Source organism: Opisthocomus hoazin, chromosome Z (assembly GCF_030867145.1).
Source record: "Opisthocomus hoazin isolate bOpiHoa1 chromosome Z, bOpiHoa1.hap1, whole genome shotgun sequence".
In the NCBI taxonomy this organism is placed as follows: domain Eukaryota; kingdom Metazoa; phylum Chordata; class Aves; order Opisthocomiformes; family Opisthocomidae; genus Opisthocomus; species Opisthocomus hoazin.
Window position 1 is genome coordinate 29,752,746 of NC_134454.1, and position 26,818 is coordinate 29,779,563.

The 26,818-nt window shown below is 41.6% G+C and overlaps 1 protein-coding gene across 5 annotated transcripts in view; it reads right to left on the bottom strand.

The window, feature by feature from the left end:
* The window catches only part of RASGRF2 (Ras protein specific guanine nucleotide releasing factor 2), a 148,873-nt gene that overhangs the window by 67,918 nt on the left and 54,137 nt on the right, over positions 1-26,818 (bottom strand). For all 5 annotated transcript variants that reach the window (XM_075411040.1, XM_075411039.1, XM_075411043.1 and 2 more), the window contains exons 3-12: positions 18,021-18,168; positions 17,303-17,392; positions 15,314-15,567; positions 14,104-14,183; positions 13,448-13,641; positions 11,764-11,873; positions 9,738-9,856; positions 2,749-2,909; positions 1,686-1,752; positions 701-837 (exon numbers count right to left, since the gene is read on the bottom strand). In XM_075411040.1, the coding sequence (XP_075267155.1) occupies positions 701-837; positions 1,686-1,752; positions 2,749-2,909; positions 9,738-9,856; positions 11,764-11,873; positions 13,448-13,641; positions 14,104-14,183; positions 15,314-15,567; positions 17,303-17,392; positions 18,021-18,168 (1,360 nt within the window). The remainder of the gene's footprint in view (positions 1-700; positions 838-1,685; positions 1,753-2,748; positions 2,910-9,737; positions 9,857-11,763; positions 11,874-13,447; positions 13,642-14,103; positions 14,184-15,313; positions 15,568-17,302; positions 17,393-18,020; positions 18,169-26,818) is intronic.

Here is a 26,818-nt window from a genome sequence, read left to right on the forward strand (position 1 = left end):
TTGCATGCATAAACAAAATAGCAGTAGCCTTAATTCAGATCTGATTAGTTGAGAGTTCAGGTTTTTCAGAGTGCATTCAACTTTTTTCCCCAGATTCTGATAAAAGTTTGTATACTATGTTTTTAGCCAAAAGCACTAAAAAAAATATTTTTATCCCTGACACTGAAGTATTTTATAACACCATTTTTCTACAATCACAATAAAGACAGTTCCTGCACACTGTCAGAATGATTAATAATTATTTATAATGGTTTGTTAATATTTTTTTGGGTGGAAAATGGAGTTTGTCTCATTTTCTCACTGCATGGGATATGATAATGTATCATTTTCACTCTCAGTACTCAGGTGGTTTTTGATCTGCATGAAAGTTTTGTGCAGGCAAGTACTATCTTTCTTCTTAAATCAAAATATATACCTGGATGGGCTCTCCTTAGACATAAAAATGACTACCATTAGTATTGTCTTTGTCAACTGACAATTTTGTATTTTATATCCCATCTCTCTCATTGAGAAACACACTTCACTGATGACTCAAATGCAAAGATAGAATTTTGAGGAAAACAGGTAACGCTGAAGGGTTTTTCATATACACAGCAAATCAGCCCCCGAGAAAACAACATCCCTGTCTTGGATTAGTTTTCAGAAACACAGAATAAACTAAGGTCTCAATACAAACAAGATAAAGAATGCATTAAGCTACCTGACTTATATCACTTGTCCATGCAGCCTTCTCCTGTCTTGATGGGGCTAAAAGGACAACAGTAAACGGAGGAGCATCTGTAGGTTCAATTACAAGTTTGAAATCAAGATGTCCAAACACCTGTCCAGAACCTTTAGCTTTACAGCCAGAGGGGAAAAAAAAGACAAAATGTGAGACTTCAGACTACAAGAGAAAGCAAGCAATGGCTTCGTTCAAAACGGAACTTACTTTAAAACATCTCTGACAAAGAGCAAATCCAATTGGGGATACAAAACTCATTTTGTTTTTCACATACACCAAACACAAAAAAGTTGAAAACATGCAATTGTGGGAGTTGCTATCCATTACTTTTAAAGATACCAAGTAAGGCTGGAGTCCTTCTAACACTTCTATGCCGACAGACTCTCAGCATACCAGATGTATCACTGAAATTAATGAAACAACTTCCACAATTCAAGTGCAAAACTTGCCTAAAACTGCACGATGGAAGCCAAAATGAGTAACAATAAAATCAGCTTCAGAATGTGTTTTGTTATTTCACTTGAACAAGCTTGCAGTTAAGATTGGTAGGGAGTTTAGGACCAAAACTTTCCACTAATTCTGCCAACTCACTCAACCCCCACGTATTTAAGAAACCATATTACCTGCTGCTTCTTTTAAAGCATATATTTTTGTCTCAGAAATCCTCCTAGTGAAGCTGTATCCAAAAGTCAGCAAATAGTTTGTTACATTCCTTCAGCCAGTCTACTAGAAAATCCTATGTGGGATGTCAACAGCAAGACGAAACATAACAAAACAAACCCTTATCCAAGCCAGCATGCCCATTATTAAAACAGCTATGCTACTGAATCAATTTAATGCTGTATTCCTCTGGTTTCATGAGAAGGGAGAACATACCAATTTGCTCTTATGAAAAGTAAACAAAGGGTACCAATTTTAGGAAACTAGAAACTGTAATTACTACAAACACATGAATTTGACTTACAATCATCATCGTTCGTGTCTGTCTCCTCGATCAGTGTGCACTCTATTAAAGACAGAACACCTCCTGTCTATGAAAACAAAGCACATTTTTCACAAATTTTGACATTTGTTAGCATTTGTCATTACAGTTATTTTTAAACATTGATACACCTTACTCTAAGATTGCACATTACTCAGACCTCTTAAGAAGATACACCAAATTCATGACGCAGTTTTTTCCTCAAGGACTAAACCCAGACAGATTAAGTATAACATTTTTCTTAATCCAACAAATCAGTAATATACTTAAATGTACAAAATTTCTTTCCTTTTTACCACACTATAATTTATCTCACATACTGACCTGCTCACAAGTTTCAAAAAAGGCAACCAGAATTTAATATTCTCCTGAATTTAAATCAAATACATACAAGATTTTTTAAAAGATTCAGTTATACTCCATTTACTTTGAAAAATACCTGAACTATTTAAGGGATGCAAAGTGAGAAAGCATGCAAACAGTCTTAATAACCTCTCAGATTTATCTGTCAAATTGAAATTCTATTCAACATAATCCACTCTGTAAATTACCATCTCTTTATTCACAAGCCAACACTATGAAAGCCTGATTCTCAACAAATAGAGTGTTCTTAGAACAGCTTTCAGTTGAAGAGAATACGCTGTTCAGGAAAACAGAATTGAATTCTTAAATTAATTTTATGAGAGGTCTAGAAAATATTCTTTGGTAATTCCATGGGTTTGTAACTGGCTGATTTATGCATTGAAAACTGATTTAAATTCAGTGCCAGCTTATACAAATAGACATGCTGATGTCTTGTTTCTAACCCCAAGCTCATCAGAATTACATGGTTCTAGAATGAAAAAAAAATTATAGTTAGTAAGAATTTTGGCTGAATTCTATTATTTGCAATAAGAAGATAAAGCACTTACGTACTGTGCATCACCTCACTTCTGTTTATAACACATGCAAACCTCAGGTTAAAGCCATAAAGTAATAAAATACTGAAATTTCACTGAAGCTGTGTTTTCATTTTGTAAATTGAGTCATAATCTAAAGTCTATACCTTGAGAAGATGCAGTTTTCCTCCTGAACTTCTCGTACAAATTAAAAAATGTTTTGTAAATAAGAAGCACTGCCTTTCTCCTTCTTTCTTCAAAGATAATGATCCCAGACGAACTTTACTAAGTTTACCCCTCTCAACTGAAGGGACTTGAATAAGGGAACCTGATAATATAAGATGCAAAATTTACGGTACTACAGTAATATTTAGCAAGCAGTATTCAAAGTGTTAACGTATTGAATACTATGATATTAACTAACTCAAGTTTTCATTCCAGCAAGTATCAATATACTTCAGCATCCGTTTTAAGCACTAGTCAATCATCTTCTTTTGCAAACGTTCACTTCGGTTGTTATGATAAGCAGACTCGACCAAGTACAGTCTAGACTAATACTTTTGTCCACAGGAGGATTAGATCTTTGGCAAATTCTTATGCAATTCAAACACACTAATAGCACATTGATCAGAAAATGAAGCTGAATAGCAAACCGCACTTTTGACAGCTGCTAGACTTGCAAAAAATACATTACTTACAACCCACAGACAGCGGATGAAAAGCACAGGTTTTGAAGAAAGAGGGTTTGGGTATGTATGTCTGCCTGTGTACAAGAGAGATGGAAATGAAACGCATTTCTTCCTCTTATCTTATACTGCACAATTTTCAGTGCTCCATAGCTCATCTAGAATGTGTTACCAGTAAAACACTTCTGAACTAAAATGAACCTAGTTACATAAGTCTGAAATTGTGCTCTGCAGAACTCCAGAGTGGGAACAGCTTTGCTTGTCTTGTGTTTCCTACCTCAAAACCAGTCTCTGTCCAGCTTCTCCAGATTGATATCACCATGTGTGTCACTCCCAGATTTGGATCTGGAGTTAAATTTGGTGGTGAAGTGCAGTTCCTGTATATTTCGAAGGGGAAGATTTTATGATACAACTTGCTGCAACCAGACAGGGCAGCCAAGAGACCTCCTAATCTCATTCCCACACATCTATCCTTACCATCACCCTTACACTGGCTCTCATCTTATTCCAACATTAGGTAGCTAATAGAGCTAAACCAGCAGGAAACTAATGCTACAAAGCAGCAGCTGGCTTAGCTCCCTGATATGCCTCCCTGCAAGGTCAAAAAAGCATCAGTGATAATGCAAAGGATGTAACAGCAGCAGAACAAGCATGAGCGGATGGATATTGGCCAGCCTCTTTCAGAGGCAACACAATATTGGACTAGCATAGCTATATCAAAGCTCAAACTAGCAGCAGCGTCTTGACACAATGTAAGCCTGAAAGAATTATCCATGAAATATTAGATTAGCAATTCTTACTCTACATTGTAATATAAAATTATCTCATTCTAAGTTCACATGCACAATCTAAAATTAACAAACAAAGAAATTAAGGTAACTGAGAAAGTTACTGTTTATCTACATTTTCTACACTTAGCTCCCTCTATATATTTAAGTTATTCATACATTCAAAATTATACTGTCTGGCATAGCAAAATATACACCAGTAAATCTGCAACAGAACTGTGTTCTTTGAAAGCCAATTCACTTTTAAACTAAATGTGTACAACATGATTTCTGCCACTGCAACATAACAGTGGAGTAAAGTTGCATTCTAGAAATCTGCAAGGGTCTGTAACATTTTTTAGGTTCACTTAAAGTCTGAAAAAAACCCACAAATATTTATTGATTGTTGTACATTTCCCCTGGACAATACAGCCTATTTGCCTCAACTGTGAAAGACAGGAAGGAGATCATTCCTGTGTGTTGGAATGGTGACTTTTACATGTTACATCGACTGCCCCCCAAGCTCCCACTGCAAGGCCAAGGAGTGTGTACAAAACAATTCGCAAGGAACTGCCCATCACAAAATTCTCAGTGTTGTTTTTCTCCTGAAATTCCCTCTACACATTTAGGGTAACCATACTCAACCTGTATGTTTCACTTCTGTTTTGCTTCCTAGAATAAATGTATCTATAAATATGATATGCTCACAGTTATAGCTTTACAGGTAGATTTTGGGGGTTTTATTTTCATTACAATGCTTTCAGTAATAGCATATTCTATCAAAATGGGCTAAGGTTGAATGGCGTTCTTGTACAGAGCTGAAATGTTATCACTTAATAAGGTAAACCAAAATAAACTAGGTTTTTCAAATGCAGAAAAGAGTGACTACATTATATCTCTTTGATGATCAATATTTACAGAGAGAACCACATCTCCTATGCATGCTGCATGGCTGACATCACAGAATCACAGAATCACAGAATAGTAGGGGTTGCAAGGGACCTCTGTGGGTCATCTAGTCCAACCCTCCTGCTGAAGCAGGGTCACCTACAGCAGGCTGCACAGGACCTTGTCCAGGCGGGTCTTGAATATCTCCAGAGAAGGAGATTCCACAACCTCCCTGGGCAGCCTGTTCCAGTGCTCCGTCACCCTCAGAGTGAAGAAGTTCTTCCTCATGTTCAGACGGAACTTCCTATGCTTCAGTTTGTGCCCATTGCCTCTTGTCCTGTCACTGGGCACCACTGAAAAGAGCTTGGCCCCATCCTCCTGACACCCACCCTTCAGATATTTGTAAGCATTTATTAGGTCCCCTCGCAGCCTTCTCTTCTTCAGGCTGAATAAGCCCAGCTCCCTCAACCTCTCCTCGTAGGGGAGATGTTCCAGTCCCCTCATCATCCTTGTAGCCCTCCGCTGGACTCTCTCCAGTAGCTTTTCATCTGTCTTGAACTGGGGAGCCCAGAACTGGACACAGTACTCCAGATGGGGCCTCACCAGGGCAGTGTAGAGGGGGAGGAGAACCTCCCTTGTCCCGCTGGCCACACTCTTCTTGATGCACCCCAGGATTCCATTGGCTTTCTTGGCAGCCAGGGCACACTGCTGGCTCATGGTTAACCTGTCGTCCACCAGGACACCCAGGTCACTCTCCGCAGAGCTGCACTCCAGCAGGTCCACCCCAAGCCTGTACTGGTGCATGAGGTTGTTCCTCCCCAGGTGCAGGACCCTGCATTTGGCTTTGTTGAACCTCATCAGGTTCCTCTCTGCCCAGCTTTCCAGCTTATCCAGGTCACGCTGAATGGCAGCACAGACTTCTGGTGTGTCTACCACACCTCCCAGTTTGGTGTCGTCAGCAAACTTGCTGAGGGTACATTCTAACTCTTCATCCAGGTCGTTGATGAAGAAGTTAAACAAGACTGGGCCCAGTACTGACCCCTGAGGGACACCACTTGTTACTAGCCTCCAACTAGACTCAGCGCCGCTGATGACAACCCTCTGAGTTCTGCCATTCAGCCAGTTCTCTATCCACTTCACCAACCACTCATCCAGCCCACACTTCCTCAGCTTCCCTAGGAGGATATCATGGGAGACCGTGTCAAAAGCCTTGCTGAAGTCAAGGTAGACAACATCCACGGCTCTCCCTTCGTCTACCCAGCCAGTCATGTCATCGTAGAAAGCTATCAGATTGGTCAGGCATGATTTCCCCTTGGTGAATCCATGCTGACTACTCCTGATAACCTTCTTTTCTTCCACTTGCTTGATGATGGCCTCCAGGGTAAGATGCTCCATCACCTTTCCCGGGATGGAGGTGAGGCTGACCGGCCTGTAGTTCCCTGGGTCCTCCCTCTTGCCCTTTTTGAAGATTGGAGTGACATTGGCCTTTCTCCAGTCCTCGGGCACCTCTCCTGTCCTCCAGGACCTCTCAAAGATGATGGAGAGTGGCTCAGCAATGACATCCGCCAGCTCCCTCAGCACTCGTGGGTGCATTCCATCAGGGCCCATGGATTTGTGGATGTACAGATCGCTTAAACGATCCCTCACACAGTCCTCCTTGACCAAGGGAAAGTCATCCTCTCTGTGGACTTCTTCTCTTACCTCCGGGGCCTGGGATTCCTGAGGGCCAGTCTTAGCACTAAAGACTGAAGCAAAGAAGGCATGCAGTAGCTCTGCCTTCTCCGCATCCTCCGTCACCAGGACACCCGCCTCATTCAGCAGCGGCCCCACATTGTCCCTAGCCTTCCTTTTGCTGCTGATGTAAGGTCACACAAGGACCTCATGCATTCCCATCAAGCTTTTCTGATTACTGAAACAGGGCATTTGCCCACCATGCATTCTACTACTGATTTCCTCTTCAGGACAAAAATGGTCACAATTGGCCAATGTACAGTTGCAACGAGCAAGTGAGGTTAATTGTAGAACATTCGCTAATAGTATAGTTTGGATGACCAGTGTAATCTCAGGAATTTTTACCCAGCTACAGACCTAAGCACTTTCAGTACTTTAATACTGCCGGAATCATAATTCTATTAGCCTTTGTTCAATCCAAGAAATACGAAAGGTTGTCTTTTAAAAAAAGAAAAAAAATCAGCCTATATGTAACCGCCCAGTTTATAAATTCAGTTTGGCCTTCTCCATTGTGGAGGTCTTCTAATTTTACCATAAGGATGGTCAAACACTGGAACAGGTTCCTCATTCAGAGAGGCTGTGGAGTCTCCACCCCTGAAAACTACGAACACCTGACTGGACACGGTATAGAGCAACCCACTCCGCTGATGCTGCTTCGAGCAGGTGAGATTAGACTGAATAATTTTCAGAAGTCCCTTCCAACTTCAACTACTCCATGACCTTGTAACTGTGATATATTTATTAGTAGCGGTAAATTCATAGCAGGTGATGGCAGAAACATCAGAGTGACTGTTCAGAGGCATCTAAAGAGCCCTGACATGCCCAGCTGTCTGGGTGTTAGCCAATGCTGGATTGCAGACTGACAATCACTACGTTTCCTTTAGACTCTTAAAGAAAATGTTCCTTCACTGTCTGCCATGACTTACAGTGTGCCTGACAATTAAGTCTGTAAGTAGGAGACAGAGAAAAGCAGACCTCAAGAAACCTGAAGCGGAATCTACAACCTACATTGCAAAGCACTGCCAGAGATAGTTCCTACGGTCTCAACTCGCATAGCTCAAAAGAATCAGTCTCTTCTCAGAAAAGTAAGTAGATAACATATGGCAAAGATATAATTCACCTTCACAGAAAAAGCTGGAACAAAGGTAAGGGCACCTCTCTCCTTTTCTAAGCTGAAAAGAGGTTTCCTGCACCCATCTACACTGATCAACACAAAGAATACGAGCCTAACTGAAATCAGAGGAGAGGGACATCAGTGTCAAAGTGACCCGACTGTCAGATGTGAAAGGAAAATGGGCTCTGTACTACTTCATTAGCTCTACTCAGATTTCTGCACATAGACAAAATCACATGCAGTGCATGTTCCAAGAGATAAAGTGTGATACGGACTTCCGTAACATACAGTCTTGTCCACTGTCCTTTGACTGTATGCCCAGAAATAAATCTGAATTTAATTTACTTAAACTATGGGTTTGACCTGCGTCTAACACTCCATCAGTAATCTTTTTCAGATTGATTCCCACAGAAAAAACACTAAGTTTTTACTGACGCAACACTGGGTACACAAACAAAATAATACCAGCCAATCTTAAGACAAAAAAAACCAACAAATATATAAATACAAAACATTTAAATCATTCTGGAAAAAAATCGCTAAAATTTGATTAAATTGCATGATACAAATCATCACATAATTTTTTGGCTGTGGATGCAACACAACAGCTTTATATTTTTCTCCAAGCCACATTCATAACTGTTTAAATATCTCAGTTATAACAAATGCATATATTTAATGAAGAATCAAGCAATTTAACAGTGACTGTTGTACAAACAGTCTTGAAAGTTATTACAGAAAGTTTCATAGTTTGGCCACATGACTACAGAAAAACCACAGAATGGATTTCATAATGTGTACAAAGCCTACTAATTATCAGCTGTGTATATGAGTCTATTAAATACCAAATATTTTGCTGAGGCTATCTAGAAGAGGTCTCATGAAGGGATGCACCTACATTACATGCCTAACCTTTCCTAAACACGTTTAACGCTTTTCAGACACAAAGAAGCTTTTACCCAGTCAAAACCCTGTGCCGCAGATCTGTAGTTACTGCATATAACCCATCAACTTGTTTTAAAAGATCCTGAAGCAAATTACTGAATAAATGGGAGAAAAATAAGCTCCAGTTATGAAGTTCTCACATTTGCTGGTTTAACCTTAAAATAAACCCCACCAAATAAGAACTGCAACCAGTTTGCAGTTCCTGGTAAAAAGTGACACTTGTTTTAAATGGAAAAGTTATTTTATCACAATTTTGTGGAACTTAACAACAAATTCCACCTCTGCTATAACTAAGCTTCAATAGAAAGAGTTTCCAAAACCACCAAGAATACACAGAAATGAATACAGTATGGGTCTTCTCTTGTTTTGCTAACTATTATATTAGAAGTAGTCCTACATTCCTGGCAGAACAGGATGCCTTTTCTTCATGACTTCTTCTTGCAAAAGTGCTTTTTGTATCTATCCTAAACTTCTGCTAAAGCCCAAAAGTGCATCTCAAGAGGCACAGTGAGTATGTTCAGGTATTGTATCTATGCTCACACTAGCAAATTGAGCAGTTTCCAAAGCACCGAGAAAAATGGGAACAACTGACAGCTCTTTTCTTTCCTAGCAGTCACTCTGCCACTGACAAAGCTTCAAGTTTCCCCTGCACTTTTGCCCAGATGCTGGTATCAGCTCGGACTGCCATGGTAACTGGCCAGGCAACCATGTTCTCTGTGGAGCTGCAGGTAATGACCATCCCTTTGAAGATCACAGTCCAGGCATAATGTACAGTACCGTCCCACGGGTGCTTTACCATTCACGTGCTGCTGTTTTTTGTGGTTTCTGAAGAAAACAGCACAGAAGTGGGGTTCAGCTACAGCTCAGAATTCGTTGTTGTTAGGGCATTTTGTGACTTGCCCTTCACAGACCATGAGCAGTCTTAGGATGTTAGCTGTGCCCAGTGTGATGGCACCAAGAACCCTGCAGGTTTTAATGCTTTTTTTTCATTACTATATAGAAAGCTTTAAAGAACAATGTCTTACCTTGGCGTATAAAAGTTTGGCTGGTATCTAGTAATATATCACAGCCTTCTACTATTGTTCTTTCTATAGCTAGATTCTTCCGGATGTTTTCCGTGTCACTCACTTCATCATGCATCACCCTGTTAGATGCAATACAAAATGCACTTTAAATTCCCTGAAATGTATTTTGCACCTGTTGTGTCTGTTTTCACTTGTACTTACACAGTGTATACACAGAAGATAGTAAAACGGATATATTCATGCAGTACATGATCACTCCAGAGCAATCTTCTTGCCTTTTCTCCCTGCCTTTCAAATCATTCTTGAAATCATTTCATTTTTTCAACAGTGGAACTGCCATTTAGGACTATTCCAAAACACATCTGACAGATGCCGTCAAGCTAAAAACCCTTCACAGCTGATAGAATAGTACTTCCTAGTCTGCTACAAACCTGGAAGTGTTTCCTAGCTTTCTGTCATACAGTTATAACACATCGTAGATCCCTGCCCATGACTTGAAGTACTCACTCTGCTCTGCTTCAGTTTACATCTTAATGTACCATTTACTTCCCCCTTGCTTCCTATAACAACCACAGCCTTGACGCCTCACTGCTTACTTTCTTCCACTTTTTTTCATAGGCATCCCGCCCTTACACAGAGAACTACAGATTTTTTCAAGGCTGAAACCAACCCAGCAGTTTATACAGTGTTGTGATGCATTAATATTTTCCTGAACTGGGATAAACTATACTATCTGAAAGTTCCTCCTCGCTCAGAACTACATTGAAGGGATGGAAATGAGTCACAAAGTTTTATATTTATGGTCTACACTTCCTGCCTTATCAGCAGAGAAGGATCAATCAGTCTCACCCTCTAAGTCTGAACATTCAGTGATGAATTAGTTGGATCAGCAATGAACTCTGACTTATGAGATCATGTCAAGTCTAAGCTGATTGATCTGTCTATGCACATAACCCTGGCCTGAGAAATCTTCTGCTTTGCCTGAGTGGAAATGAGACATTACTTCTTTCTGCTTCAGATGGCCTCAGAACAGGGCAGAACTTGATGAACGTTGCAGGAGTCAAACACAGACACTTCTGTAAAAGATATTGCCTGCCCAGCTCTTCAAGAAGTTAGAGCTTGAAGAGATGGCACAACATCACCTGACTCAGAAAGCTGCCTCTGCTAAAGGTAGAGCAGGACAAAAACGAAAAAATAACAAGCTCCAAAGCAAGGGGTAGTTCACACAAGGTAGCAACTTTGTCTTTACAGAAAAAGAAAACTGAGCAGTCAAGAGCATGCAATTAACAAAAGCCATAAAGCAACTCCCTCTTTTTCAAGTAAACATTCTCAAAGCACATCTTTGGTGACTACTCCAGATACTACACATTTATATCCTGGAGTTCATGCAGCATTTCTTTGCTCACAGCAGAAACTGTGTTTCCCATAGATAACAGCCAAATTTCTTACTGGGCTGATAGAGGGGAACATCTAAGAATGGCCTAAGAGTTCTGGGGAGAGCTTCATTTTGCACGTTTCTACAGGGAGCACCAGTTCTCAAAATATATCTCTAGTTCTTGTTTATCTGGCATTATTTGAAGCATGTGTGAAAATCAGTTTCTTCATTAACGGATGTAAATTATAACACAGATTGAGAACTCGGTATTTTTCCAGACCCTGACTGATTCCTGTTGTCACAGAGTATCGGAAATGCCATTTTTCTTTAAGTTGTGAAAAAAATACATGTTTCTCTATGTAAAGAAAATTGCTTTGCTCATAATTCAGGAGCAGGTGGTTCCTACAGCAACTCCCATTCTCTCCTACCCAAAATACAAGGAGACACTTGCAGATTACATCAGCGAAAAAAACGAGCCAAACTATTAGGCTGGGGAATTTGCAATTTTTTTCATTCTCTTTGTTTTGGTTTGGTTTTCATCATTTTCTTTAAAAGATTTTTTTTTAAATAACAAAAGCATGCCAAAATAAAGAAAATAGATCTTTCATTTCAAAAACTTGATATCAAGTTTATACAGTAGAAAAATCTTACCTTGAAAGTTCTTCTAGTTTAGATTTAGCAAACTCAAGGCTTTTTCGCTCAACATGTTCATGTGGTGTGTGAGCCAGAAGTTCATGAAGTGTTATAATATATCTAGGAATCTTAAAACAAGTCAGGTACAAACTCAGTAAATCCTTAAAGCAATAATCCCAAACTAGCTTTTTGGTAAATATTAACCATTACATTGGTCAGAAAAGTTTTGCAAACATATTGGTTTTTAAATGAATATCCACAGCTAAATGATTATACATACATTCTAAAAATAACTGCTGCCAAAAATACTGAACTTTTGGGTGATAGAGATTGCATATGCATATGTACATTTTCAGTTGGAGGAAGCCCAAGATCCATTTATTACATTTTAAGGAAGAGATCAGATCAGAGGCAGCCACAAACATGACATTAAATTTCATTCTTTTGTTCTGCTATCCAAGTAACAATAAAGAAAAGGCCCTGGGAGATCTACACATACCTTTCCTCAATTCTAATAGCATGTGTGCATCTAAATTTCTTGTGACTTTGAAAATGCCAGCTGACCTTTTTGCATTTAGATAAAATAAATTAACTTTGCACTAATGGACACCGAAGAATATGCAGTATTTGACTATTCAAGGCCACAGGTAAGCACAAGGACCCTGATCCATTTATTATTACTTAAAGCCGTTTCAGGGCTTTTAATCAGAACGAAGTGATCCTGCAGTACAACTTCTCTTTACAGAATAAAAATTATTCAGGAGAAGGAGACACAAGTTCTTACTATGTTGAAGTCACAAGTCATCAGCCAAAAAACGATCCAAACTATTAGGCTGGAGTATTTGTGATTTTTGCGAGTTCTTACTATGCTAAAGTGACAAGTCATCAGCAGTTACATCCTCCATCACATATGAATAGGACTCTCTCTCTCCCTTCTAAAATTCCTAAAACTTTACAACATACAAGCTCAAAGCTAAAAAAATGTATTGTGTCAGGTGCTAATGGCCCTTTAAGCTAACGTGAACAACTAGCACTATTACAAGTGTCACTGACATTCCTTTTTTTTTTTTTTGACTCTACTTGGTTTGCCAGTAACTGAACAGACTGAGGGTGTTCACAGTTCTCTTGTTGAGTAAAATGTTAGGTTAAAACACACAAAATAATCAGACCAGTGTTTCACAGACCTCTTAAAACAGCTACAAATAATTAATCCAGGCAGATCAAGACAAAATATCAGAAGATTAAATTTTTCAAAACTTTTGCAATGTATTTTTCATTTTCTAAAGACCAAGTCATTGGAGAACAAAGTGGGAGGAAAGTTTAAAAATGCGTTCCTAGTAAAATGCTTGTGGCTGCTTTAACTTGCTTTGCCAGGTAAATTATCCCTCTCTGGACTGCTTCACAATCCTGCAGCAGGCAGAAGTCAAGCAACTGTTTCTTAGCTTTTTTTCTTTTGGCACTAGTCCTCATCCCACATTCCCCTTCAACAAACATAAGATTGTGAACAGATATGAATCAGTATAGTTGAAGAAAAGATCTCAACAGGCAGAAATGCAGTATAATAATTAAATGAAAACTAAATTAGTTTGCATGACAGTATTTTTAGTTAAGCAAGAAAAATCTTCACCCAATCATAATGTCACTAATACAAAATTAATCAACCAAATATTAAAAATAGTCACAAAAAATATACAGAGACTACCTGAAACATGGGGTAAGTAAGGAAAGTTTCCAGCATTCGCCCCTCACATGCTGGGTTGGCTTCATATTGCTTCAAGAGTTTGTCAAAATCTCTGTTTTGTTTACAGTTTGCCAGTACTTGTAGACTATATTGATGATTCCGAACAAATTCTTGATATATGTTCAGCATTGGCAGCAGAATGTCAAATAAGTCAGCTAGAAAAAGTCAAGAAATGCTTTTTTTTTTCCAGCTACCCATCTCTTGAAACAAGTTTTCAAAGAAACTACTATGTTCTATGGGAGTGAATTACTATAATCATTTCTGTTTCAAACATACTGAGGTTTTAGAAACATTAAACTCAGCTCTTTCACCTGCCAAAACATGGTTGTTCCGATTAGCTAATAATCGGGCAATATTACTGAAAATTCAGGGGCCCATGTCTAATCAATGCTTAGGGCAGAGACATTCTCATATATGGACTGGAAGACAGTCACTACTGCCCATGCGGGCCTCTCACTACACCTGATATTCTGGTGTTAGTTCTGGACACACATCATAAAGGACTTCAAAAAAGTCCTGTCTTTACAAGAAAAAAAAAAAAAAAAAAAAAAGACCTTACTACTAATTTCAAAAATAAACACAGAAATTGTACCCCTAGAGAAAATATAATGACTTACCTAGGATTAAGGTAGGCCAGTTAGCTATTCTTGCTTTTAAGCCTTGGTGAAATATCTCATGAAGAAACATGATTGTTTCACTGAAAAACAAGTATTTAAACAGACAAAAAGACAATTCAGGTTTTATTTTCTGATTCATAATTCACAGAGAAACACCTCTTCCTGGTTAGTAGTACATTTTACACTTTGCTAGAAAAAACAGAAGATAGTTGTTATTAATATGGAAGTAAGTACTTCCTTCTATTGCATTGTTTAAAAGTCTTAGTGTAGTATGTCTAAAAATTATCTAGTATTTGGTGTAGTTCTTTTAAACAAATGCTTCTATTAAATAATGTGTTCCACACAGTTTAATGAATAGGTTTTCCAAGAATATCCTTGACAATGCATTCAGTAGTTTAAGAGGACCAGTAAGATGCAGAAATCTCCAGCCAGGGGTAGTCAATTACACTCTCATTTGCTGCTGTTTAAGATCTGACGGTTACAGTATCTCTGTAACACGAACCTTCATATTATATTTTAGCATATGAGGTCAACAGAAGTATGTGACATCCCAGTTGTAAGAGACACCATAAAGAGTACAGCGATCATGAATAGGCTATGAATGGGAAACCTGTCTCACAACTAAGGAACATGTTCTATTTCTTCGAAGGCTGGGGCAGACTTGGATGCAATCCCAATCCTGTATCAAATGTTAGATCCCTGCTGGCTTAGTTGTACATACTTATTACAATAGTACTTTGATGCTTAACGTAAAGAAAAATTCTTTTTCTGTAGGATATGAAAAGACAAGTGAGAGGGAAGGAGGCTCCTTAGGCAGGACAACAGAAAACAGAAGACTTGATGTACTCATCCTCAGGGTCTTATGTTGATCATACGAGGCCACTCAGTCCAATTTTGCTCTCTTAGGAGAAAAAGAAACAGGAAAGGTGACAGAAGATTCTAAGAACTGCCCCAACAGGCATGATTTGTCCTTTTCTTCCTCTAGCAGAGGAAGAAATAGAATGTAAGGAGGCAAAGAGGTCTAGCTGGTTTCAAACAGCATCACTGACAGCACCCTGCCTTTTACCCTTAGAAACATGGTCTACCTCAGTGACATTACCTACATCAGAGCAAAAAAACCCAAGTGCCAGACCTCACTAGTGTAAACTGAAGAAGAATGGGAAGAAGTGGTCAGAGAAACCCCCAAAAAGCAAACAAAAAACCCCCATACCTGTTGAGGAAAATGCTACTAACATCATCGTGGCTGATAGGTGGCTTCTTTGAACTTGCAGCCATCCTTAAGGGCCGCAGAAAACAGTTCACAAGAACATAAAGTTGATGCACATACTCAGATTCAGCCTCCACCATGTTAAAAACTATCTGATTCCTTTTTCTCATGCTTTCTGCGTGGGGAGAACAAATATAATCTTGGACAATAGTTTTCCATTTTCTTCTACATAACCAGCCCCGCATAAAGCTCTGGACCTAGAAATGGACCAAGCAGAAAAGAAAAATGAGAAAAAACATTACATGACTTATCATAAGCTCTTCATTGTAGAAATAACCCTCTACATGAAACATCACTGTTTAAAAAAAAAAGTCTGTTGCCCTTATTGATCTACAAGTGATCCTGAATTACATTTTTTTATATCTCTGTTTGTTAATGAAATTCCCACAATCACCTGGTCGTACATGTTGCCAGGAAAGAGACTCCAAAGATATCACATACACATCAAGGTACCTTTTGCCGCAAGCTCAAATGTTGTACCTTTGTATACACTCTATCAGCACAACTGTGCTATGCACTGTGCAGCTTTTTAAACTCCTTCTACCTCTCCTTACACACTTCTATTATACCCCCAAGTATTGTGCAACACTTCCACATAATACATTTCAAGACAGACTCGATATCATTATTGACATAATTCTAAAACAGCTGTTAAACTCAGCTTGCTTTCTGTTCTGAATAGACTCCACTTAGCATGTGTATTTAAAGCTAAGTATCAATATGCTGCTTAGTATCAGACATCTCGGCCAGCAAGACTATTATCCAGAAAAGGAAGATTTTTGGCATTCTTAAAAAGTATCACTATGCCATGGAAAAGTCTACTTAAGTGGAATATCCACTGAAGTTACAAGTGGAGTAAAGAATACAGAAAAGGTCTGGTCACAGAAAATTTCAGTATGTCTTTACCCTGATCTTGATGTGAAGATCATTCATCTTGAAAGAGAAATGCAACATCTCACCAGTAGCACTTTACTTGGAATAAACAACTTTTAAAAAAGGGCCCATTTGTCAAAACAGTCAGAACATAGAATGCACTGAATTATACACAGAATAAAAGCTCTCCTTCTACTAACAGACACATTTGCATTTCTATTACAATGTATAATCTACATGAAAAGGAAAATTCACACACGGGTACCGGCTCAGTACTAACCCTGACTCAGACTGCGTGCCCCAGAAAGCGTCAGAAATGAAGTCCGCATACCATAACGGATATTATGCAATTAAAGAGACTCAACACTGTGAGAATACGTGACACATATGGAACATCTTCAAGCATGAATTCCATTCATGCTCGTGCATTAGGATTTGTGCGAGTCAGCGATGGGCACAGTTCCAGAGGCTGGTTATATCCAGACTTAAGCCATAATACCAAAAGCTGCATATGTAAATGCCATACAGACTGGGACAATTCTGTCCCTGTTATTAAAAACACTGGCCACAGTATCCTGGAAAAATCACCACTAAACAGACCAGCTGACAACGAAACCAAGACTGCTCTCCGCATTTTCAGTATTTGTGTTCCAGCTGCAGTGACAGAATATAAATCACTCTCTTATATCTTTATAAGCATTTTTATAAGAAAGGAGTATAAAGTCACTACACCCTTGACTCCCACAATACATAGCCCACAACTTAATTACAATCTTTACAAGCAGTTGAATGTAATGTGCAAGCTCCTTTGAGAAACTGAACATATACCTTGCAAGTAAAAATGAATATTTAAGTAACAAATACACCTTGGGATCAATGTGGCACCAAAACATATGAAGCTTATATAATTTAAGAGGTTTAAGTAGGGGGCAAAAGGAATTTTGCTATTTGAGTGTAGTTAACAAAAATAAATGAAGACAAAACTACACAGAGTAAAATACAGAAGTACATCCCCGATTCCACCCCTCTCCTCTTAGGCACAGAGGACAGCATGTTTACCTTTTTAATTTTTTTAATATCTGGATCCTCATCTTCCTGGTTGCCTTGATAAGGTCGCATTCTTTCTTTTGTTTTATTGAGAGCTACAATCTGACAAAAACAACCATTCATTAAATGCTTTCTCAAGTTAATGAAACTCCCAGTTACAGAACTAACAGAAAAATATTTTTCCCTTCTTCAAGCCTGTTAAAGCTGCACAGAATGATAAGCAAGTATTTGGTCACAGGGACATGAACTTTGTTCTCTGAAAGCCAGCAAGGCTCTTGATCCAGATGGAGGAAGGACCAGAAGAGAGCTGGTTCTTCTCTCAAAACCAAGTGTGCCTTTTACACGTTCTCAGCTCAGGACTGCAACAAATTTTTTAACATTCAGTGAAACAGACCATTTTGGAATAGTTCTCACTACTGTTCCAACCAAAGACCATGTGTCGACGATCAAACTCCTTGCATGAAGACAGGTAGTAAATAATGCAAGGAACGGCACCCACACTGCAAAGCCATGTGTCACCTTAAAATCTCTGACACAGAAGTAATTCAATCAGTTTAACAGTCCTAAATAATTCTAAGAAAAATATTTAGCCAAGGGTTCATAAGGGGACTATTACATGCTAACCTAGGTCCCGTTATTATCACAAATATTACAGAAAGACTGAATATGATTCCAACGCACACAGCAAAAATTTATAATTCAATGACCAATTGATGGTTCTGGCACATACCTCAGATTTAAGTCTTTCAATTTCTGTGTCTTGATCTTCAAGCTGATGTCGAAGCTGATTGGCTGCAATCTTTTCAGTCTCTACAATCTGGACGAGATGAATGTACTTCTGCATTAACACCTCCCTTTCAATCAGAATATCTGAATAACTAAAAGGGAAAACATATACATTAGTAAAAATAGCCATATATTGTCTTCCATATTCCCTTGTGAGATGTTGATAGAATAAACACTGCACCAATGGCAAGAAACCTGAAAAATCATGTTTGTTTGGCTCAATATATGATGAATAGCTTGGTGGTTATCCAAAGTTAGTGTTCAATATCCTTTTTAGAGATAGGCACTAGTAGTACCCAGTTTCCCAGTATGCAGTTACCAAGAGCAAGATAATTGTGCTACTTTTTTTATGAGCTTCTAATTCTCACACTAAGCCCATGAATTCTATTAATTCAATTTATTTTCCCACCTTTTGGGAGGACCTGGGGCGAGTATCTGGCACTTCAGCAGAACTATTTCTAATTCTCTCCACGTCAGATCTCTCTATGGAAGTATTCCCATTGTAACTGTTACATTAGTTTGCTAACACCAACTTTATTGTTTATTCAAATAAATGTATTTATTCTAACTAGTAACCAACCTACGGTATCATTCTTTCTTTTAGCTTTTGGGTGGCAAACTGCCATTGACTTCTATTTTCCTACTAAGGAACAGCATCCCCAGTACAATTAGATGCCACAATCAGAGCAGTGATGAGAATCATACTGGAAGTACTGTTCCCAGCTTTATGTAAAGGAGAAATCAGTTTCTACCTGTGCAACATCTCCATCAGACTGTTCTTTCACGTGATTCAGTTTCTCCCACACAGATAATTTAGATGTGCAGAAAACACACAGTCGTGTGAGGTACTTGTTTGCTGGCCTGAATTCAGCAAAATCTACAGACACATAGTGCCTCTTTACCTCAGTTTCAGAAAGCTTGTTCCTCTGAGTTAAGTAATTTTACAAGATAAAGACCAAACTGGACAAAACACGGCAGAACGAAGGCCTAAATCATTGACAAGGGATCTCTTACTATTTTATGGTCTATCACTGAAAATGCTGACTACTCTATCTTTTTCCATAGTCAAGTTAGCACGGGATTTGACAGAAGGAATTTCTGGACTGCATGTCTTCTCCTTTTAATTTTTTTTCTACTTGTTACAGCATTCATAAAAAAAATTAACATTTGCTATTAAATACTGTGAGGCTTTTGAAAATGTAATAATGCGCATCCTCTCCAGTTAATCTTGTTTTGTACATGCTTACTGCCATTTCAATCAGTATTAATGCAGTTATATACTGGAGGGGGCCAATACTGAGTAGAGCTATTAAATTCAACACCTAACCTGCAAAGCAAGCTTACATTTAAAATCATTAGAATGAGTTCCCATGGCTATCATAAAGCAAAAGTTTTTCCTCCTTGAATGGATTACAAAAAGAATAAGAAGTGAATTTAATTCTATTGCATTTATCATTATGTTCTAACTACTGCAATATTAAAAAGTAACTGGCAGAAAAAAACCTCAGGACATGTCTTCCAACAGGTAAACCAACATATGTTAAAAAAAAATGTCATAAAGCAATCCATGTATCTTAACTGTGCAATAAACAGCGATAAAGTATGAGATATAGCTCTTTAAAATTGCTCAATCTTTTTTGTTTTGCAAGAATCCTGTTTTTTCAGAAACCACAACACTTGATCTGTTTGTACCCTAAAAGGTATTTGCACATAAAAAAAAATTTCTGAGTTAGAAAAACAGTTAGCTCTAGTTGTTTAACAATGATGAGAAACATTATGAAGATAAAAATATATGTAACATATGTAAGAAAATGCATTCCTTAGTGCCTGGAGCACCACCTTGATTTACATTTAATACAGAGTAGTCTTTTCTACCTAAAACCAGATCCAGATACACGACAAGACCTTTTCTTCTATTTATCCTTTTCAAAATTTTCTTAAACTTTTGTTACCAAATGTTTCCCATACAGAATTTGACAGTTTTGGCTTTTCATTTATTCAAGGCTGAGGAAAACATAGGACACAGAAACACAAACGATGAACAGCAGCTGCAGTCAGAGCTGATGTGAGACTCAAGATACTATTACAAACAATGTTTTTCTTCCACTTTGTTTTTATTTTGCTTCTTTCGGGGAAGAAACTTGTCCTGGGTTTGGCCAGGACAGGGTTAATTTTCACCAGACTCCAGGAAGGGGCACAGCCGGGGGGTGGGGGCTGACCCCACCTGGCCAAACAGAGCCCGGTATTCCATGCCATGTGACGTCATGCTGGGTTCCGGGGGGGGGGGGCGCGGCGGGAAGGCACTCGGGGCCTGGGGGGACGCGGCGCCGGTGCTGTCTGGGTCCTGCGGTTCGTTGTTGTGTTTTCTCCTTATTTGTACCGTTGTTGTTCCTGTTTTCCCTCTGTTTGCTGTTCTGTTAAACTGCCCTTATCGCGACCCACCAGTTTCTGCCTGTTTCTTTCCATTCTCCTCCGCACGCCGGCGGGGGGAGGGGCGGCCGCGTGGCGCTTTTGTTGCCGGCGGCAGCCGAAACCGAGACATTTAATTGGCGCCCAGACGTGGAGCGGGGATAACGGCAGGGCTGAGCAGCGGGTGTTAAAACCGCTTTCTTAGATTTTGTTAAATTTTGTTGTAGGCATTTTTTCTGTGTTACTTAAATAGTCGCCGGTAAAAATGTTTCTGTCTTTCATCAGATGGTTGTGGTTTTTGAATCCGTACTTGCTGTACTTGTTCCCTGTGGTGCTATTCATCGTCACGGGGAAAAGGATCAGGATTATGATTTTACTGTACTGTACGATATCGACTTATGACATGATGGCGTCAATGTGCATGAAATTAGGCTTGTGTTTGCATGCGCACTGCGGTCATTTCCGTACCTCGGACCCTATGTCTTAGAATTTGTTAGTAATCAAACCCAATCTGTGGGGAAAACCGAAGGGGATACCTTCCCCCACTCTTTCGCCCCCCCTCTCTTCCTCAGGTTGGTCCTAACTGCTTTTGAGAATTTCGAGTACCCCTGGGATGCTCAGGGCAGCACTCTCCTTTTGTTATGCCTCCTGAACGGGTTTTGGTTTTTGTTTACGGTTAAGCAAGTCGTTAAGAACATCGTGCGGAGACCTGTCCCGGGGCCAGATAGCTGTGAGTGGCTGGGTGTGTGGGACAGCATGGGCAAGTACCTAGGGCAGTGGGCACTTCCGGTGTTTTTTAAACTCACCCCTGAGGAAGTACAGGATCCGGACAAACTAGTAAAGTATCTGCAAAAAGTGTGCTGCCACCCTGGGAACTCCAGAGAGACACAAATCACCACAACGTGCTGGGGTCTGGCCCACGCCTACCGAGCCCTGTTCAACACTGTTCAGTGCCTTAAGGGGGAAAGGGGGGGAAACGAAGCAGCAGGCACTGCAGCCCCTCCAGCCCAGCAGGCAGTCCCAGCCCCCCCCCGACCGGCACCACGGCTGCTGCAGCCACAGCTGCAGGGTCTGCCTCGGTTTCCCCAGCGGACACAGCAGCTGCTCCAGACCCAGCTCCAGCCACAGGCACAGTGACTGAGCCCAATGACCAACCTGTGCAGGTAGCAGTTGCCCCCGTAAAACTAAAGAAAGATGCAAAGAGAGCAGATCGCTCCGGGAGGGATGATGATGAGCCAGGGTCATCACGGGAGATAGAGACAGAGATCATCACCTGGTCCCTGTCCCTGAGCGAGCTGCGAGACATGCGGAAAGATTTCAGCCGCCACCCAGGCGAGCTCATTGCCACCTGGCTGCTGCGGTGCTGGGATAATGGGGCCAGCAGCTTGGAGTTAGAAGGCAAGGAAGCCAAGCAGCTGGGATCCCTGGCCAGGGATGGGGGCATTGACAAGGCCATTGGGAAAAAAGAACAAATCCTCAGCCTCTGGAGGAGACTTCTGTCAGGCGTGAAGGAGAGGTACCCCTTCAGTGACGATTTTGTATGCTATCCTGGCAAGTGGACCAATATGGAAAGGGGTATTCAGTACTTGAGGGAATTAGCTGTGCGGGAGCTGGTTTACTGTGACACAGACGATGAGCAGGTACCCACAGACCCAGATGAACTCCAGTGCTCACAATCCATGTGGAGGAAGTTTGTGCGGAGCGCACCCTCCTCGCATGCCAACTCACTGGCAGTTGTAAACTGGAAAGGTAAAGACGCACCAACAGTGGATGAGGTGGCTGTCAGACTCCGCCAATATGAGGAAAGTCTCTCTTCCTCCCTTGTCTCAGCTGTGGAGAAACTGGTCAAGCGACTAGACAGGAATATGTCCTACTCCCCACCTGTACAGGCCAGTGTCTCAGCTATTAGGGGCAGGCGTTTCTCTGCTCAGGAGAGGGAATACAGAGGCTATACACCCCAGGGCACCCTGTGGTTCTACCTGCGTGACCACGGAGAGGACATGAGGAAGTGGGATGGAAAACCCACCTCAAGTCTAGAGGCACGAGTACGTGAGTTGCGAGGTAAAACAATCACCAAAGGGGATTCTGTTAGGAAAAGTGCCGCTCCAGTTTCCAGCAGCCAGCTCTCCAGACCAGGTAGACAGTTTGACCTTGCTTCCGATCCTCTGGAGGGGACCTCCAAGTCATTTTTACAGCAGGTGAGCAGCAAATTCTCTGACGAGGATTAGAGGGGCCCTGCCTCCAGTCAGGTGGAGGAAAGGGACAACCGTGTCTATTGGACGGTGTGGATTCGGTGGCCTGGCACGTCAGATCCACAAGAGTATAAAGCTCTAGTGGACACTGGTGCACAGTGTACTTTAATGCCATCAGAGTTCAAAGGGTCAGAGTCCATTTGCATTTTGGGAGTGACAGGGGGGTCCCAAGAGCTGAGTGTACTGGAGGCTGAAGTGAGCCTCACTGGGCAGGACTGGCAGAAGCACCCCATTGTAACTGGCCCCGAGGCTCCATGCATCCTTGGGATAGACTGTCTTAGGAGAGGGTATTTCAAGGACCCAAAGGGGTATTGGTGGGCTTTTGGCATAGCTGCTGTGGAGACGGAAGAAATTAAACAGCTGTCCATTTTGCCTGGTCTCTCGGAGGATCCTTCCGTTGTGGGGTTGCTGAGGGTTGAAGAACAACAGGTGCCAATCGCGACCACAACGGTGCACCGGCGACAGTATCGTACCAACCGAGACTCCCTTCTCCCCATTCATCAGCTGATCCGCCAGCTGGAGAGTCAAAGAGTGATCAGCAAAACTCGCTCACCCTTTAATAGTCCCATATGGCCAGTGAGAAAATCTACTGGAGAATGGAGACTGACAATAGACTACCGTGGCCTGAATAAAGTCACACCACCACTGAGTGCTGCCGTGCCAGACATGCTAGAACTTCAATATCAGCTGGAGTCAAAGGCAGCCAAGTGGTATGCTACAATTGACATCGCTAATGCATTCTTCTCCATCCCTTTGGCAGCAGAGTGCAGGCCACAGTTTGCTTTCACCTGGAGGGGCATCCAGTACACCTGGAATCGACTGCCCCAGGGCTGGAAACACAGTCCCACCATTTGCCATGGACTAATCCAGACTGCACTGGAAAAGGGTGAAGCCCCAGAACATCTGCAGTACATCAATGACATCATTATATGGGGCGACACAGCGGAGGAAGTTGTTGAGAAAGGGGAGAAAATAGTTCAAATCCTTCTGAAAGCCGGTTTCGCCATTAAGCGAAGTCAAGGGACCTGCGCAAGAGATCCAGTTTTTGGGAATAAAGTGGCAGGATGGGTGCCGTCAAATCCCAATGGTTGTCATCAACAAAATAGCAGCTATGTCTCCACCAACCAGCAAAAAGGAAGCACAGGCCTTCCTGGGTGTTGTGGGTTTTTGGAGGATGCACATCCCAAATTACAGCCAGATTGTAAGTCCTCTGTACCACGTGACCCGGAAGAAGAATGATTTTGAATGGGGCCCTGAGCAACGACAGGCATTTGAACAAATTAAACGGGAGATAGTTCATGCCGTAGCCCTTGGTCCAGTCCGGTCAGGGCAAGATGTTAAAAACGTGCTCTACACCGCAGCCGGGGAGAATGGCCCAACCTGGAGTCTCTGGCAGAAAGCACCAGGGGAGACTCGAGGTCAACCCCTGGGGTTCTGGAGCCGGGGATACAAAGGATCCGAGGCCCGCTATACTCCCACTGAGAAAGAGATTCTGGCAGCATATGAAGGCGTTCGAGCTGCTTCAGAAGTGGTCGGCACTGAAGCACAGCTCCTCCTAGCACCACGATTGCAGGTCCTGGGCTGGATGTTCAAAGAGAGGGTCCCCTCTACGCATCATGCCACCGATGCTACGTGGAGTAAGTGGGTCGCTCTGATCACCCAGCGCGCCCGAATGGGAAACCCCAGTCGCCCAGGAATTCTGGAGGTAATAATGGACTGGCCAGAAGGCAAAGATTTTGGAGCATCACCAGAGGAGGAGGTGACACGTGCTGAAGAGGCCCCACTGTATAACCAGCTGCCAGAAGATAAGAAACAGTATGCCCTGTTCACGGATGGGTCCTGTCGCATTGTGGGGAAGCAGCGGAGGTGGAAGGCTGCTGTATGGAGCCCTACACGACAAGTCGCAGAAACTGCCGAGGGAGAAGGTGAGTCCAGCCAGTTTGCAGAGGTGAAAGCCATCCAGCTGGCTTTAGACATTGCCAGTCGAGAGAAGTGGCCAGTGCTCTATCTTTACACTGACTCTTGGATGGTGGCCAATGCCTTGTGGGGGTGGCTGCAGCAATGGAAGAAGAACAACTGGCAGCGCAGAGGCAAACCTATCTGGGCTGCCCCATTGTGGCAAGATATTGCTGCCCGGCTGGAGCAGTTGGTTGTAAAAGTCCGTCACATGGACGCCCACATCCCTAAGAGTCGGGCCACTGAAGAACATCAAAACAACCACCAGGTAGATCAGGCTGCTGAGATTGAAGTGGCTCAGGTGGATCTGGACTGGCAACATAAGGGTGAACTGTTTATAGCTCAGTGGGCCCATGACACCTCGGGCTACCAAGGAAGAGACGCTACATACAGATGGGCTCGTGACCGAGGGGTGGACTTGACCATGGACACTATTGCACAGGTTATCCATGAATGTGAGACATGCGCTGCAATCAAGCAAGCCAAGCGGGTAAAGCCTCAGTGGTATGGAGGACGATGGCTAAAATATAAATATGGAGAGGCTTGGCAGATTGACTATATCACACTGCCACAGACCCGCCAAGGCAAGCGCTATGTGCTCACAATGGTGGAGGCCACCACCGGATGGCTGGAAACCTACCCTGTGCCCCATGCCAGCGCCCGGAATACCATCTTGGGCCTGGAAAAACAAGTCCTGTGGTGACATGGCACCCCCGAAAGAATCGAGTCGGACAACGGGACTCACTTTCGCAACAGCCTCATAGACACCTGGGCCAAAGAACACGGTATCGAGTGGGTGTATCATATCCCCTACCATGCACCAGCCTCGGGAAAGATCGAACATTACAATGGGCTGCTAAAAACCACTTTGAGGGCAATGGGGGGTGGGACTTTCAAAAACTGGGATACCCATTTAGCAAAGGCCACCTGGTTGGTTAACACCAGAGGGTCCACCAACAGGGCTGGTCCTGCCCAGTCAAAACCTCAGCGCCCCGTAGAAGGGGATAAAGTCCCTGTAGTGCACATGCGGAACATGTTAGGGAAGACGGTTTGGGTTAGTCCTGCCTCGGGCAAAGGCAAGCCCGTCCGTGGGATTGCTTTTGCTCAAGGACCTGGGTGTACCTGGTGGGTAATGATGAAGGATGGGGAAGTCCGATGTGTACCTCATGGGGATTTAATTTTGGGCGAGAATAGTCCATAAATAAATTGTATAAAGTTAGTTGTTAAATAACCCTGTCACTGTCTGTTATCACTGTTATAATTGTTATATTTTGTACCAGTAGTAGCATAGTAAGAATTCTCCAGATTAAAGAAGGATGGACTTTTTCGATGAAAACCTAGCAGAGCACAGCAATGATGGAACTGGACCTGGTTTTCAGGGGAGGGGCGGCCGCGTGGCGCTTTTGTTGCCGGCAGCAGCCGAAACCGAGACAAACTTAATCTATATTTTTCAGCTTCTTTAAATGCATTAAGGCAGAATTCCACAGTCTTGCTTTACTAGAGAACAAGAACTCTCCTGTGGAATATTGAAGAGTTTTTGTTCTTTTGAGATGGTCTTAGAGTATTTTGCCCAGTTAGTGGCTTTGGCTGTCCAAAATGTCAGTCTTAGCCTGGAAACCAAACAACATTTCCTTCACTCCCATAATTTGCAGTGTGAAGAGGAGTTAATTAGAAAAGCCTATGTACACCTACACTGACTTAGAATAGGCTATCCATTTTCCTTCTCAAAACTGTCACTTGTTCTGTGAAACCAAAATCATAGGATTTTGGAATAAATTTCACATATTTCCCACAGCCCTTTTCATCCCTCTCTCCATACGTATGAGTTAAAAGAAGATCATGCCTTAAGTGCTAACCTGTATACACAGCATAAGGCCAGGAGCCTTCCAAAAGCAAAGGGTTTCAATGCTGACTTAGTTACACATGTATACAAAATCCTTTGTTTAAGAAAATTGTACCAAATTGTCCAAATGTCAAAGGAAGATGAAAAATTAATAAACCAAATCGTAAGCAGCCAGCCTAAATCTAGTTTTCTGGCTTGCATGTAGTTTAACAGAAAGAGGCAACTGCTGCAAACCACAGCCTTCTATGAATTGGTATTAACATTTGAGAGAATCAATTCCAT